This window comes from Berghia stephanieae, chromosome 9, assembly GCF_034508935.2.
Source record: "Berghia stephanieae isolate SIO BIC M18660-M18661 chromosome 9, UCSD_Bste_1.3, whole genome shotgun sequence".
Lineage (NCBI taxonomy): Eukaryota > Metazoa > Mollusca > Gastropoda > Nudibranchia > Aeolidiidae > Berghia > Berghia stephanieae.
This window is the reverse complement of record NC_088368.1, coordinates 25,123,146-25,140,391: the sequence shown is the minus strand read 5'-3', so window position 1 is coordinate 25,140,391 and position 17,246 is coordinate 25,123,146. Positions and strand designations below refer to the sequence as shown.

Genomic DNA, 17,246 nt, shown 5'->3' with positions numbered 1-17,246 from the left:
TTATGGATCCGAGATTTCTTTTCAAAATTGGATAAATATAGAGGTATATTCTGATCGCATTAGGATGAGGTACGCAATAGAATATACTCTGATGACCTTTTACACACAAATCAGTCGGAAGACATTCGAAGCAAAGACAGTGCCGTTGAGCCACGTCTTCCCTTTATATATTCATATATTCATACTACAATAGTTTTTAAATTTTGCATTATTACTTTCAGTATTGGTCTATCAATGGAGGAGTTACATTGCGCACAAAGGATCCAAAATATCAAAATTTGATTGGACAAATTGCGCTGAGTTTTTATGACATCAAGACAATGAATCTTTTGTACAAATGCCATACAGGTAATAAAGGAAACAGTCTTTGGGATACTTTCAAATTAAACAAGTCATGTTTTTTTGTTGTTTTTTTAAGTATCACTGAAATAACCCGCCACAAGAATATAAGTGACCTTCAGCTAGATAGGTGTACGCAATTATATTCTATTGTAGTTTTTAAATCTTATGGAACCACGTTGAAAATCAAAATTTTAGAGACAATGGCGGAATAGAACAAAATGGAAAGGGTGGAAATAGGAAAGGGTTCGCGGTATGTGTCAGAGAGAGAGAGAGAGAGAGAGAGAGAGAGAGAGAGAGAGAGAGAGAGAGAGAGAGAGAGAGAGAGAGAGAGAGAGAGAGAGATGAATAAGTGAGAGGGTATGCAAGTACAATGGCTTATAATACAATGGGAGGGTGATATTATTTGACAAAAGAAAGAAGAAATAGTGTGTGGGGGGGGGGGGGGGGGGTAGGTGACTACACTAGCTTTGGAGAGACTAGGGTAGAGGGTGTGTCTATAAGAGAGAGAGAGAGAGAGAGAGCAGGGAAAGAGAGAGAGAGAGAGAGAGAGAGAGAGAGAGAAAGGGGGGGGGGGGATATGATGATGATGATGATTTGATGATGATGACGACGACGACGATGATGATGATGATAATTATGATGATGATGATGATGATGATGATGATGATGATGATGATGATGATGATGATGATGATGATGATGGATTCAGTTGTAAGAACTGTAACAGTGCTTCAGAAATGTAAATGAGGTAATATTATTATAAGAACATTATATATTATTATTATAATATAGTGAGTTGATTGAAACAGACGTGTTCAGATTATCAAATAAGTACACATCAATAGAAACCAATAGACTTCAACAGTCATGACGTCATTACCCTCGTAATGACGCATGGTAACTTGGTAACTGGCTCTAAACTATCGGGACAATGGCGGACGCCCTTATGAAATATTTCTCCTACGAGGATAAAAGTGTATCCAGAGGAAAAAAACATTATAAATATGATGTTTGATTTGACTGTTATACATTCTGATCACAGGACATATGAAAAGTTCTAGCCAGCATGAAGAATAAAAAGTACCGATTTTCTTTGTTTAGAACCACGTTGCTGGGTTATGTGACACCAGACTATTGAATCCAATTAACCAATCAAAACATGGAATTTGTGACACACGTACTTGGACAAACATAGTTGGTTGTTTATAAACAATAACGTGAAATAAATCGTCCTCTTTTTCTCTGATCGTTGTTATTGTTGTTATACCGCCAAATGGGTGACTACTTATCATACGATTTTCTCGATCATATTATCAACGTTTAAGTTTACACAGAGATTTCTTTGATCGTTCTATTGATCAAGCGGTAGAACAGTGGCTATTTTCCTTAGACATATACCATCGATAGTAAAACATGCTAAGTTCGCTATGTTTACCAAACACTGCCATTGTTTTAATTATGACAAATGTCCTGAAAGGCGTCGTTATCTAATGTGTCTATTGAGAGTGGTTTTATCTAAATTGGACCATTGTAACTCCCTTTGGGCGAATTTAGCTAAAGACAAAATTAGCAAACTTCAGGTTGCTCAAAATTACGCAGCCAGGCTCATCGTACGCAATAACAAAAAATACCCGTCAGCAACTCTTCTTCTCCGTGAGTTACATTGGCTTCCTGTGGAAAAAAGAGTTGCCTGTAAGATTTGTACTGTTGTCTACAAATCCCTGAGCACGAACAGCCCCTCCTATATTAAAGACCTTCTAAACATATATGTCCCCAATAGAAACTTGAGGTCAAGCAATGACCAATCAATCCTTGTCAAACCTAAGCCATTGCGTAAAATAGGTGAACAGTCTTTTCAATTTTCGGCCCCCAATTTTTGGAACTCTCTCAATCACACGTGAGATGCTCGGATTCGTTGACAACGTTCAAATCTCCCTTAAAGTTTTATCTTTTTACGTCATAATGCTGCAATATTATTTTCATATTTTGTTGTTGTTAAATTGAAGTCGTATCACGTTTCCTTCACACTTGTCTCACTGTAATATGTTTTGTTTTATATCACTGTAAAGCGCTTAGAGCCTGTGACAACGGGGTAAAGCGCTATATAAATGCCATTTATTATTATTATTATTATTATTATTATTATTATTATTATTATTATTATTATTATTATTATTATTATTATTATTATTATTATTATTATTATTATTATTATTATTATTATTATTATTATTAAAAGAGACTTAAATAAGTGAAATATATAACCCTGTCCCTGGTTTAAGAAATTTTAAAAATGATGAGATTTCTTTTCTTTTTTTTTTTCTTTCTTCGATTTTAGGTACCACCACCTGTCTACGAGAGCACACAGAGTGCCCTCATGAAGGTTTTGTGGGAAAAGACTGCCAGTGCTGGTGTCAAGGAGCTATCAACGCGAAAAATGAAAATCCTGTAGTAAAGTGTTCGGATAAATATGGCGCTGGGGCCACCCCTGAACCAACCCTGCCACCACCTACGGAATCACCCGAAGAGTTAGGTAGATAACACTGGTGTTTTTTTTTAATTTGCCATTCTTAAATATGTTTGAAAATAAAAACTCCAAAAAAATTAATCTTTTATGAAGCGCAATATCCACTGTACGCGCTCAAAACGCTTTACAAGGGCTCCCTTGCCAACAGCAAAGCTCATCATGAAGCGATATTTACATTTTTTTCCGACACCTGAGTACGGTGAGAGAATGTGAGTTAAAAGTTGTTGTTTTTTCCAAGGACTCAACTGTGCGCCGCTCAGAGCGGGACTTGAACCCAGGACCTTCCGATCCGAGAGCGAGAGTCATATAATTAAACACATATTTGCACTATCTATATGTTATGTCAGGATGAAATTTATGCTGAAAATATAATGTGAAGTCAAAATCGCTGGAAGTACAAAATTATAGTTTCTTGCAGGCCATGAAATGACACTCGAACTTTTATATTATGAATCACATTGTTCTTAATCGAATCACACACTTAACTCTCTCATTACCAGCTATTTTTAGAATCTCCCCCGAAAAGTCACACCCACTCAGCACAAAAATAGACTTTTCCTACACAAACAAAAAAAGTAACACAGTGTTTAGTTTTTATAGCTGTAATTAAAGTATTTCTTTATATTTTGTGATGTAGAACAGATATCAGAATGAGAAAATTGTCGCTTACATCGTAACAAATTTGACGATTTTCCTATGGGTGGTAAGCAAAGAGTTAACTCTCAATCCTAGAGATCTTTGCTAGTTTTCAAAATTGGAAAAAATATATTAAAAATGAGTATGAACAAAGATATTTTTATTCAAATATCATTGACAGGTAAATATTAAAAACATAAGCTTTGATACTACGCCTATGAATTGTCTCAGACAAATGTAATAAATAGTCATGGGGCAAAAGTAACCCCGGGTATACTACGGATATAGTCGGTGTTAGGGTTGAGTGAGTTAAGACTAAATCCGTCGTCCTAGAACAAACGGTCGCATATTGCTAATGGAGTCAAATGGAGTTATTGACACTATCGTATTCTTGACCCAGACACCAATTATTCTGTTTGGGGTTTTTTTTTACTTTGAGTTAACAAACATGTGCTTTATTACAGAAGATATATGACTTGATAGATTGAACAGATAAAGGAGTAAACGTTTGTTTGTTTGTTTGTATTTTTTTGTGGTTTTTTTTATTTGTTTGGAAATTTTTACAATTTTTTTTTGCTTTCCTATTCTGTTCTCTTTGTCTTGTTGCTCCTTGCATAATACCGTATTGAGGCGATTGGTCACATTTTTTAGTTTTTGTTTGGATGTTCTTCAAACCGAAGTTTTCTATAGGATCTACACAGACGTGCATATTTGCACTCGTCGGATAAACACAGACGTGCATATTTGCACTCGGATCTACACAGACGTACATATTTGCACTCGTCGGATCTACACAGACGTACATATTTGCACTCGTCGGATCTACACAGACGTACATATTTGCACTCGTCGGATCTACACAGACGTACATATTTGCACTCGTCGGATCTACACAGACGTACATATTTGCACTCGTCGGATCTAAACAGACGTACATATTTGCACTCGTCGGTTCTACACTGACCTGCATATTTGTACACGTCGGATCTACACAGACGTACATATTTGTTTACGTCGGATCTACACAGACGTGCATATTGTACAGGTCGGATCTACACAGACGTGCATATTTGTACAGGTCGGTTCTACACAGACGTGCATATTTGTTTACGTCGGATCTACACAGACGTGCATATTTGTACAGGTCGGATCTACACAGACGTGCATATTTGTACAGGCCGGATCCACACAGACGTGCATATTTGTACAGATCGGTTCTACACAGACGTGCATATTTGTACAGGTCGGATCTAAAAAGAATTGCATATTTGCATACGTCAGATATACACTGACGTGCATAGTTTTACAGGTCGGTTCTACACAGACGTGCATCTTTGTACAGGTCGGATCTACACAGACGTGCATATTTGTACAGGTCGGTTCTACACAGACGTGCATTTTTGTACACGTCGGATCAACAAAGACATGTATCGAAACGATAAACGAATCCAGGACCTTCCGATCCAAAAGAGGGTGTCTTACTGCAAGACCACACAGCTGCTCGAAGGTTGCAAATACGTCAAGGGCATATTTTTGAGGCAACTTGACTCGCCGACTCATTCCGTACCCAGTTTAAGTCATTCTGTGAGTCAGTTACTCCAATGTTGAAATAAACAGTATTGTGACCAACGTGCGGCTATGTGGTCTTGTGGTATGACACTTGCTTTCGGATCGGAAGGTCCTGGTTCGAGCCTCGGTCGGCGCATATTTGAGTCCTTGGAAAAGGCTCTTTACTCACATTCGCTCACCGTACTCAGGTGTAAAATGAGTACCTGGCCGTTAACAGCGTTGTTTCTGTCCAAAAAAAATATATCGCCTTACAGGCTTCATGTCTTATCCTAAATGTTGAATGTTGCTGTTGGACAGGGACTCCTTGTAAAGCGCGTGAGTATGTTAAGTGGATATTGCACTATATAAAAGCGCAATTAAAAGCTCAATTGTGACCAATCGCATCACAAAGGTATGATTTAGATACTAAAACTTGAATTTACAATGCCAATAATATGAGACTTGAGTAATTTATTTTGCTTTATTCGGGTATAATTTTAAAGCTTTATTATGAAAATAATATCTTAAATCCAAAAGAATAAGGACAAAAACAAAACAAAAACTGTAAGTCGAATGCTTTAGAGGTGTAATATTTATATTGTGAAAATTTTGCTGCTTGAAACTCGAAGGAAAAATAATAGCGATAAGTATTGAATTGTAAGCTTCAATCTTTTAGACGAAGACAAATACTGTGGATATTTGATTCATCGTGTTTTGTTGATAAAGGGGAAACCCGAAACGTCCACATGGTCTTTCTCCGTCTAATAAATTGAAGCTTACACTTCAATAGTAATCGTTATATATATATATATATATATATATATATATATATATATATATATTATATATATATATATATAATATATTGTGAGCAATTGTCCTACGAAGGTATGGTGATGATAATAAAAATGAAATTTACATTCACAATATGAAACTTTAATAAGGTTAAGATGTTCTTGGGGAAAATATAACGAATTTCTAAAATTGCTTTTGAAATCCGCTTCAACAGGTTATAATAACGTATTAAGACCAATAAGGCTGGGTTGGGTTCCTGGCCTCCCATTAGCGTTGGTCAGTATTGTGTAATCTATCCCCCTATATCTGTTTTCCAACTTGCATTCTATCTTTGTCTTGGAATGAGATTACTTGGTTTTGTCCTGACCCAGGCTGGGAGGGAAGCAGTCAAATGTATAGTTAGTTTTTGGAGATGATATTTTTTGCTTGTAAATCTGTTAGGTATTGTATTATTTCTTCTTTTACATACGTATATTATGAATTGTAAACATTTGAGTGTGCTCCTCTTAGTGTTGGTCTGCACTTGTGTATGGGTGAGACATTTAGGTAATCTCAACCCAAGTACACTGATAACTGTGCTCTTGGAATCTACATATGTTCCCTATTTAAACTAATAATAATAATAATAATAATGATAATAATAATAATAATAATAATAATAATAATAATAATAATAATAATAATAATAATAATAATAATAATAATAATAATAATAATAATAATAATAATAATAATAATTAATAATAATAATAATAATAATAAGCATATTTATATAGCGCCTTTCGTCGAAACCTCAAAGCGCTTTTTAAAAAAAACATCAATATAAATGTCACATACAATACATTTAAAATTCAATTAAGTAAATATTTCCTGAAAAGATATGTTTTCAGGGCTTTTTTGAAAATGTCTATTGAGCTCGAGAATCTCACAGATTGAGGGAGATCATTCCAAATCGTGGGTCCGAATTTCATAAGAGACCTATCACCAAAATACTTAAGTTTAGTGCTAACAATTTTGAATCGTGGGATCTAAGATTTCTCAGAGGTACGTATCGTTGGAGTAAGTGTTGAATGTAAAGAGGGACAGAAGACTCAAATACACCAAAGCAGATAAGGGCTATTTTATATTCAATTCTAGCCCGGACTGGCAGCCAGTGGAGGATTCGAAGCAGGTCCTGTGTATCATTGTAATGAGATTTTCCCAGGACTAACCCAGCCGCACAATTCTGTACTCTCTGGAGCTTGTTTATTTTGTTATTAGGGAGACCAGCGAGCAGTGAATTGCAGTAGTCAAGACGTGACAAGACCAATGCAGAGACATTTATCTTCAATGTGTTGAAAGGTAAAAACGACCTCATCTGCGATATTTTACGGAGCTCAAAGTACATAATTTTCACATTATTGTTTATGTGCCGATCCATAGACAATGAACTATCCAGAATGACACCTACATTTTTAGTCTTTTCAGAAATAGAAATCACAGAATCAGATATAGTTAGAGTAGGATTTGAAAATTGGAAAGACTTTAATTTTTGCTGAGTTCCTATCAAAACAACTTCAGTTTTGTCTTCATTCAACAATAGCTTATTTTCAAGCATCCAACTTTTGATGGAGTCACAACAATTTTCTAAATGACAGACAAGAGAGGAGAGATCATGAGGAGAAGCAGTTATATAGCTGCGTGTCGTCAGCATATATCTGGTAATTAACAGAATGGGAGCGTATTACACTGCCTAATGGTAAAGAATAAAGGGTATAAAGTATAGTACCTAAAACCGAACAATGCGGGACGCCATATTCTATATAGACATCGTTAGAAACTTTGCCATTTACACTCACTGCCTGTGACCTATTGGTGAGATATGATTTAAACCACGAAAGAGTGAAACCAGAGATGCCAAAATCAGAATAAAGCCTATCACATAGGATTGAGTGATCTATTGTGTCGAATGCCGCAGATAGATCTAACAGCGTAAGGATAGATATATCACCATTATCACTTGCTATCAGCAGGTCATTCACGATCTTGAAAAGGGCGGTTTCAGTGCTCTGATGCTCACGGTAAGCTGATTGAAAAGGCTCGATAAGATTGTTTGAATCTAGATGATTCTTTAGCTGCTTTAGTACTACTCTTTCCAGGATTTTTGAAAGAAAGGGCAAGTTAGAAACAGGGCGGTAATTTTTCAAATTTTCAGGGTCTAAATTATGCTTTTTTTAAAGAGGAGTGACGATTGCTTTTTTGTAGCAATCTGGTACAGTCCCAGACTGCAATGAGTTATTTATGATTGCAGTAATAGGTTCTAAAAAACAGTCAAGACATTTCATTAAAAGATTAGTTGGTATCGGGTCAAGGGAACAAGATTTGGGTTGTGAGGCTAGGATAATTTCTTTCACTTCATCAGATGATACATGTTTAAAAATACTAAAATTTAGGGATACGTATTGGGGGTCTAACATAGTCCGAATTTTCCTCATCGTTTTTAACAACTGAAAGAAGATCTAATTGGTTTCTTATAAATTTCACTTTGTCTGAAAAATACTTGGAAAAGGTGGTTGGGAGGTTTTCTTCAGGGATATCTTTTGGTAAATGATAATTATCAACTGCATTCTTCATTTCTTTAACTGTTTGAAAAAGAGCACGTGTGTTTTTACATGTGGAAATTTTATCGACAAAGTAAGTTTTCCGTTCCCCCTTTGTCTTAAATTTTTCGTGGGTGCTTCAAATGTAATTCTAGAACGTTTTACTATCCCATTTTCTTCCTTTTTACTGGCGCTGAAATGACCTAAATGTGTTGCAAGCGCCGTAAAACCTCTAAAACAAACTAACAAGACAATGAGGCACATTTCTTGTCAAAATTTGATCACAAATGGTTTGTTGTCATTTTTTTACCGAATCATAAAAATGTTGCAATCTCTCATTTCAGGATGCAAAGACCTCCACATTAGTTGTGGTGTGTGGGCCGCCAAAGGGGAATGTGATTCCAACCCAAAATACATGCATAAAGCTTGTAAAAGGTCCTGCAAAATATGCGGTGTGTAATCTATTGCTCTTTATAAGTGGATAGAGAAAAATCATGAATATATAACATTGAAAAGAACCCATTTGTATTTATATTTCTGAGCATTTTTGGCATCTGCATCTGACAGATATTATAGCATTCTTTCACATGTTTGGATTCATTAAATGAGTTTTATTTATCGTGGCAAATAACTTACGAGCTTGTGAGTGAGTTATTCCGCGATAAAAAAAACGAATTTAATTAATCCAAACCCATGAAAGCATACTTTTACTCAACCCCTCAAAGTAATTTTCTTATATATTTCGTGACAAATAATTTGTAAAATACTTCATTTTGCAATGAATTCAAGTAATCTATAGTAATATTCTTAGATAATGTTTGGTTCATTGTCAAAACTTGTCAGAAGTCCCTTCCAAGGAATTACCTATTTTTCGTGACACTAATCGGTACTCAGCAGTACCAAAAGACAATGGACTAGATAAATAATTCATTACCGATTTATATTGAAGTACTTTCAAAGTTTTAGTCGAAATCCAATGGATCCTAATCCTAACACTATTTTAACTTTACAAAATCAATGTTTTGGGTGAGTTTTCTCCAAGATTGAGTTGATATGTATTCACTTTTCGTTTATTAGAGAACGCTGGCCAATCTTTTGTTTTAAATATTGTCGTGTAAGATCATTGGAAATCGTCAAATTCCGTCTGTTCTTTTCTTGATATTATTTCACATTTTAGCCGATAAAGGTTTGTATAGTTTAATTTTAGAATTCAAAAATCAGTTTCCTAAACAAAAAAAGACAAATGTTCACTTTTATCTACACTTTTCTCGATATCGACATATATCCATTAAGCGTCTAAATTACCAAGTACTTGTAAAGACCTTCAGAAATGATATCAATTGACTTCAACAGTCATGATGTCACTTCCCTCGTAATGACGCATAGTAACTTAGTAACTGGCTCTAAACTATTGGAACAATGGCGGACGCTCTTATGAAATATTTCTCCGACGAGCATAAAAGTATACCCTGAGGAGAAAAAGATTATAAATATGATCATGTTTTGACTTTTATACATTATGATCACATGACATATGAAAAGTTCTAACCAGCATGAAGAATAAAAAATACCAATTTTCTTTGTTTAGAACCACGCTGCTCGCCGTTGCTGAGCAACGTGACATCAGACTATTGAATCCAATTAGCGCCCATTTTTAGCGCCTACTACTCACTAGCCTAGTGTCTATATTTTGTTTGTTTATTGTTTTTATTTCATTGAATCATTGAGTTTTCGCCCATTTTAAGGAACTGTGGATCAACAATGAAATTTGGGATGAATTTAAGGTACAGTTATTAGATGTCCACCTTGAAATATTTCTTGTAAATGTGCTGCAGTTGTGATAGACAGATTGTGTTGTTGTACTTGGAGTCAGTCGGGACGATGTGTCGCATGTGTTGTTTTTTTATAACTCCCATTCTACATTGAAAAGAAATCTTTCTCCAAATCAATTTGATAATCATAACGTTAAAGGCTTTTTTGTGTTCTTATGGCCGATATTTTCAATTACTGTTGTGTTTTGCGAGGGAGAGGGGGGAGCAAGTATTAATACAGCTAGTCTCTCTCCAAATGAGTGAAGGTTTTAATCAACTAGCGATTCGATTTTCTTCTACTACTACACTACAAAAATGACAATTTGACCCAATAACACGTTAAATATGTATGCATACGCACCAAAATATTTTTTTAGATGGGCAATAAGAAGTCTTTTAAACCTGTATTTCAGCCAATAAAATATGTGAACATATTCTGCGATCGTTGAATACATTTTTAATCAACGGGTTCAAAGCATTATTCAACGATTTCGTTTAACTAATGATTGATAGGGTTTTCCAATGAGAGGGGTGGAATGAAATATTGTTTGATGGGCTCATTATTTTTGTCAGAATTTGATCATAAATGATTTGTTGTTATCCCAATAACGAATCATAAAAAATGTTACAATCTCTCACTTCAGAATGCAAAGATCTCGACGTTAGCAACTGTCCCGCGTGGGCCGCCCAAGGAGAATGTGAATCCAACCCAATATACATGACTAAAAATTGTGAAAAGTCCTGCAAAATATGCAACGGTGAGTGATCGGTTGATCATTAAAAGTGGATATCGAATAATTTAGAATATGTAGGTTTTTTTAAAGCATAAAGCATATTATCATGTCATTCCAATTCATTTTTACTTTTATATCTTATAGCAAGGCTTTGTGGTCTAGTGACACGACAATAGCCTTCGGACTTTTAAGTCCATGGTTCGAGTCTCGATTTGAGCGTCCCAATTTTGAGTCCTTTAAAAAGGCACGTTACGCGCATTCTATTGTGGTATTCATTTGTAAAATAAGTTTATTCGTTTTTAAGTTGTAATATAATTTTTTCTTCAATGCTTTATTTTGGTCTCCTGAAAAGCTCAATTGGAAGAGCACTCGCTTCACACGTAGAGGGACCAAAATCGATCCCGGGTGCAGTCGAGATATTTTTTCTGACCACCCAGCAGTGAATAATTAGCTTAGTCTGTTAGATTTGGCGGAATGTATATTGTGATAGCAATTGTTATTGTCCGTTTCACGCTACAGAATCCGGTATAAACCGTAGTCTGATCAACTCTAGCTCCGTGGGCCCAATGACTCTGAAGGACTACTTTTTACTTTTTTGTATTTACTCGTTTTTAAGTTGTAATATACATTGTTGTTTAATGCTTTTTTAGGGTCTCCTAAACCAAGGTATATATTTGAACAAATACAAAACTGCGTTTTGACTCTTGTACATTAGAATCTGTCCTAGTAGTGCTTTACCTTTGTAGTCAATGTAAATGTTGCTGCTCGAAGCTTAAATAGATGAATAGCAATGTGAAATAGAATGTAAGCTTCAATTTGATTACAAAAACAAATCAAAAGAACGTTTTGGGTTTCCCCTTTATCAACAAAACAGGATGAATGAAACACTACAGATGAATGAGACAATGTGGTAGTGGCATTGTTAAGATGAAGAAACAAAACATTGATGGGCATCTTAACAACGCCACTACCACCTTATCTCATTCATCTGTAGTGTTTCATTCATCCTGTTTTGATGATAAAGGGGAAAACCGAAACGTTCATTTGTTCTGTTTTTGTAACTGAATTGAAGCTTACATTCAATTTCACATTGTTATTCATTATTTATACCTTTCTAGTCACCTAACGTCCGTATCTTTGATTGCTACACATCCGTCTTCAGTATAAATTTGAGTTTCTAACAAGAAATAAGATCATTGTAACAATTTCTTTTCTTTTCTTTTTCCATTCAGATTGTGAAGACCTTAACTCGGATTGTCCATTTTGGGCCGCCCAAGGAGAATGTTCCAGAAACCCGGAGTTCATGCTTCCATCTTGTCAAGAGTCATGCGGCGGATGCAAAGGTGATTGTTCTGAAATAAATTTACCTAAAGCTATATAATTCTTTTTTGTTGTTGATATATTCACTTAAGGTGTTGAAAGAACTTTACAACGTGTTAGAAGCCATCAGCAACACGTAATTATAAGGATCAGAATACGCTTCAATAGTCGTACGTCACTTCCCTCGTAATGACGCATGGCAACTTAGTAACTGGCCTCTAAACTATCGGAACAATGGCGGACGCCCTTATGAAATATTTCTCCAACGAGCATGAAAGTGTATCCAGCGGAAAAAAAGCACATACATCTCATCATGTTTTGGCTTTTACACATTCTGATCACAAGACATATGATAGATCTAGCCAGCATGAAGAATAAAAAGTATAGATTTTATTTGTTTAGAACCACGATGGCCGCCGTTGCTCGGCGACGTGTCATCAGACTATTGAATCCAATTGCGCCTACGTCTAAGATACATTCCTTCTTTGACATGCACTCATTTCACACCAGGGTCGGTGAGAAAATGTGAGAAAGGAACCTTTTTTTAAAATAGAGTCGTCCTTGCATCAGTCATGACACGATGTTCACCATCTTACAGATCGAGATTGGGTGTCAGACCGTTTCAAAGATTATTATTGCCGAGACCAAAAAAAATGTGAGTGACTGAATTTATGTTTATATTAGCTCTAATCAACATTATCAAGCACTCTCGTGCCTACAAGTACCCACCAACGTATATTGAATATTGTTATGATACAAATAAGGTACGAATAGTGCTCGACATGTTGATAGTAACAATTGAGCGAATTATTATTAAGTATAATAGTTACCACGATTTTAGAGTCAATCTACATCAATGTGTCAGGCCCTTACAGCCATCGTCAGGACTGCGTGTTACATGAGTTTGAGTTGTTGTTGATTTTGTTGATTGTTGAAGTGGTTTGTAGGTTTGTAGTTGATTAGGTATGAAATTGCTCTCCGCATAGATGAAAACGCCTACTAATCAACTTCAAACCCTCTCGGAACCACTTCAACAATCAACAACAACTCAAACTCATGTAACACACAGATCTGGCGATGCCCGTAAGGGCCTGAAACATTGATGTAGACTGACTCCAACATCGTGGTAAATAATATACTTTATATATATATATATGTATTATATATATATATATATATATATATATATATATATATATATATATATATATATATATATATATATATATATATATATATATATTCTTTGTTGTTCCCTCCAAACTAGGTCCAGTTCCCCACTTACAGACGAGTGTTTAGTATTTTGATTTTTTGAATAACTAATGTCTATTTTTATTTGGTACTTATATTATGGTCAAAATATTTTAGAAAATGTTATTCAATTTGTGGAGAACCCGCAATATTTGCGGAGAATGAAGGCCATTAGGAACAGGCACTCGTTTATTCACTTAATGTGAAAATTAACATTAGTAGATTGAGACAAATCATTTTGGCTATGAACAATTCAGTATGTAGTCATGCGCAATGAATTTGGCAATAGGGCAACCAGTTCGCAATTACCAACGTCAAACAACCAATCGTAATACCATAATTCTCTGACGAATGTGCTCTCACGAGTGGTAGGACGCAGGCACACGGTTTATCTGCTCTCACAAAAGATCACGCAGGCACTATCATTTACATAATAAGATAATTTAATGTGTGAAGACCATGTCAGGAAATATAAAGATTAGTAAATAATTTATGACTGTTAATTGGATTGAGATAAATTGGGATAAAGATTATATTTCATATGTATAATACATGTTAATGTTGATTCATCGTGCTCTTTATAGTTTAATCTTTAATATATTATAGTTCTCTCTACCATAAACGGGAGATAACTCATTATATGTCAGACGATGATATAGTGACATCCGTGATTGTTTGTTTATGGTAACTCTAAAAACTTGAGGAGGAATAAAATAAACTCTCATCGTTTTTAATTATTATATTGTGGAAAAAAAACATAGATTGAGATTAAGCTTTTGAGCCACCAACTTCAATGGGACGTAAGGGCGGCCAAATTTTGAGATTTTTTTTTATTTCGGTGAGTCTCAAGGCCAAAGGTCAATTTAAGAACTGAGCATTACGACCGAGAAGATTTTCTAAGTATTTATTTGAGTAAACGGATGATAGAATTAATCTTACATTTTTAAAAGGTTTGCAAGTAGATTACTCGTACATCAATCTGTAAAAATAGTTTTATGAATTTTAGATTTGCCAATAATTCTGTGCTTGATGATAAATTTTAATTTTAAACATTGGCGGTAAGGAACAATATTGGTCTATAACCTTGTTTTTTTTAAAGAATAGATATAACTTTTTGCACTTTGTTTATTGTAACAGCTTCTTTTTTTTTTTTTGTCATTTCTAGTTACAAAAAGTAAGCTTAATAATGAAACTCCTTTTTTCCATTTTAGAATGTCATGATCTTCACGAGGATTGCCCTGCGTGGTCAACCCAAGGAGAATGTGCTAAAAACCCTATTTTCATGCTTACATCTTGTAAAAAGTCATGTGACGCATGCGGAGGTAATATTCCTAAAATGAATGTATCTAAGACTATTAATTATTATATCTGGAAATATTCACTATTAACCATCTCAAAGTACTTTACAATGTGTCCAAAGCAACACATGATTACAAGGATTGAAATTACGTCTCAAAGGTACATTCCTTTTAATATACTAGTAAAAAGCCCGCAATTACGCGGGGAAAGAACTGTTTTCATTCGATACTGTACTCACCATCATTTAATGAGGGCAGATTGGTAAACAACGTTGTCTGTGTAATTTGGTATATCTTCGGTTCATTTTTCTGTGTGGCCCAATAATATATTTAATAATATATTCCTTCAACTAACCCCAAGAAAAAATTAAACCTAGTACCTTTAATTAACCCCAATAGGAAAAACAAACACCCTAGCACTTTAATAATACTTATGACTAACCCTTATAGGAAAAAACAAATCATCCGATCTCGAGCTAAACCTAATAGAAAAAATCATGACAAATTGAATAAATAAACGCCTGACAAAAGATCAAAGGTGAAAATACAAATTTAATGAATACTGGGGATGTAGGAGCTTTCGGAATGTCTCCCCTTTACTTAACTTATGGAAAAACCAACTTCCTAGCACCTTTGATAAGACATATGACTAACCTCTCGAGCTAACCCTGATAGAAATAAAAACAACTCTCGGACTGCTTTGCACAACCTTTCAATATTTAACAAATCAAAAAGGCGGCTGAAAATCAAAACAATGGTCAAATTAAGAAATTTTTAACTTTCACAAATCTATCAAGGTTTGTTCTATAGTTTTTAAAATACGTCTAGATATAAATGACAAATTGAATAAATAAATGCCTGACAAAATATCAACGGTGAAAATACTAATTTAAAGAATACTGGGGATGTAGGAGCTTTCGGAATGTCTCCCCTTTACTTAACTTATGGAAAAACAAACATCCTAGCACCTTTACTAAGACTTATGACTAACCTTAATAGAAAAAGAAATATCCTCGATCTCGAGCTAACCCTAATAGTAAAAAAAGAATCAAAACTGATCACCGCTAAATCAACAACACAACGGAAGTAATAATAATACTTGATATCATAAATAGATGACGCAAATTGACAACTTTTTACAGTGTCAAAATTAGTTGATTTTGGGAGCCAAGTGATGTCGGTACATATTTTATGATATTATATGTTTGACTCAACGAACTTTCTAACTGACTTTAAATTATAAAAGGAAATCAAGTTATCCGTTTATCTATCTGTAAAAAATACATTTCTAATTTTCAAATCTTTCAGTAGAGTTGTGCGCCGTATCAATTTTTTAATTGACTCAAATAAGCACAATGTTCTCCACAATGCTATATTTTTTTAAAGAAAGGATGTACTTATCTCACACCAATGTCCTGTGGGACAATATGAGAAAAGAACCTTTAAAAAAAGTCGACTTTGCGTCAACCATGACGGGATTATCACCAGCAATTTACAGATCAGGCACTGGGTGTCATACCATTACTAAGATTATTATTACATGGAGAATAAATGATAAACAAAAGATTCATTAAATATGGGTGTTTCGTTTGAAATCATATTTCTATAATTCATTTTCCTGATATATATATATATATATATATATATATATATATATATATATATATATATATATATATATATATATATGGACAACTATTGTACATCTCATTTTTCGTGTTGAGTGTGGCTTCATGGGGGTGTTTGATCATAGTATATTTCTCTTCCAGGCATAAGCTACACTGTTTTGATGATGATCTGTATCCTGTTGCTTTAGATATCATTTTCCATGAAATGTTTTGGTCTGGTTTGTTGTCATTTTTTTACCGAATCATAAAAATGTTGCAATCTCTCATTTCAGGATGCAAAGACCTCCACATTAGTTGTGGTGTGTGGGCCGCCAAAGGGGAATGTGATTCCAACCCAAAATACATGCATAAAGCTTGTAAAAGGTCCTGCAAAATATGCGGTATGTGATCAATTGCGCTTTATAAGTGGATAGAGAAAAATCATGAATATATAGCATTAAAAAAAACCTATTTGTAGTTATATTTCTGAGCATTTTTGGCATCTGCATCTGACAGATATTATAGCATTCTTTCACATGTTTGGATTCATTAAATGAGTTTTATTTATCGTGGCAAATAACTTACGAGCTTGTGGGTGAGTTATTCCGCGATAAAAAAACGAATTTAATTAATCCAAACCCGTGAAAGCATACCTTTACTCAATCCCTCAAAGTAACTTTCTTATATATTTCGTGACCAATAATTTGTAAAATACTTCATTTTGCAATGAATTCAAGTCATCTATAGTAATATTCTTAGAAAATGTTTGGTTCATTGTCAAAACTTGTCAGAAGTCCC

At 34.5% G+C, this 17,246-nt stretch overlaps 1 protein-coding gene across 4 annotated transcripts in view; it reads left to right on the top strand.

The window, feature by feature from the left end:
• Positions 1–17,246, top strand: part of LOC144979921 (zinc metalloproteinase nas-14-like) — a 48,644-nt gene that overhangs the window by 26,539 nt on the left and 4,859 nt on the right. For all 4 annotated transcript variants that reach the window (XM_078927204.1, XM_078927202.1, XM_078927203.1 and 1 more), the window contains exons 10-16: positions 222–348; positions 2,681–2,875; positions 8,772–8,879; positions 10,883–10,996; positions 12,205–12,315; positions 14,755–14,865; positions 16,742–16,849. In XM_078927204.1, the coding sequence (XP_078783330.1) occupies positions 222–348; positions 2,681–2,875; positions 8,772–8,879; positions 10,883–10,996; positions 12,205–12,315; positions 14,755–14,865; positions 16,742–16,849 (874 nt within the window). The remainder of the gene's footprint in view (positions 1–221; positions 349–2,680; positions 2,876–8,771; positions 8,880–10,882; positions 10,997–12,204; positions 12,316–14,754; positions 14,866–16,741; positions 16,850–17,246) is intronic.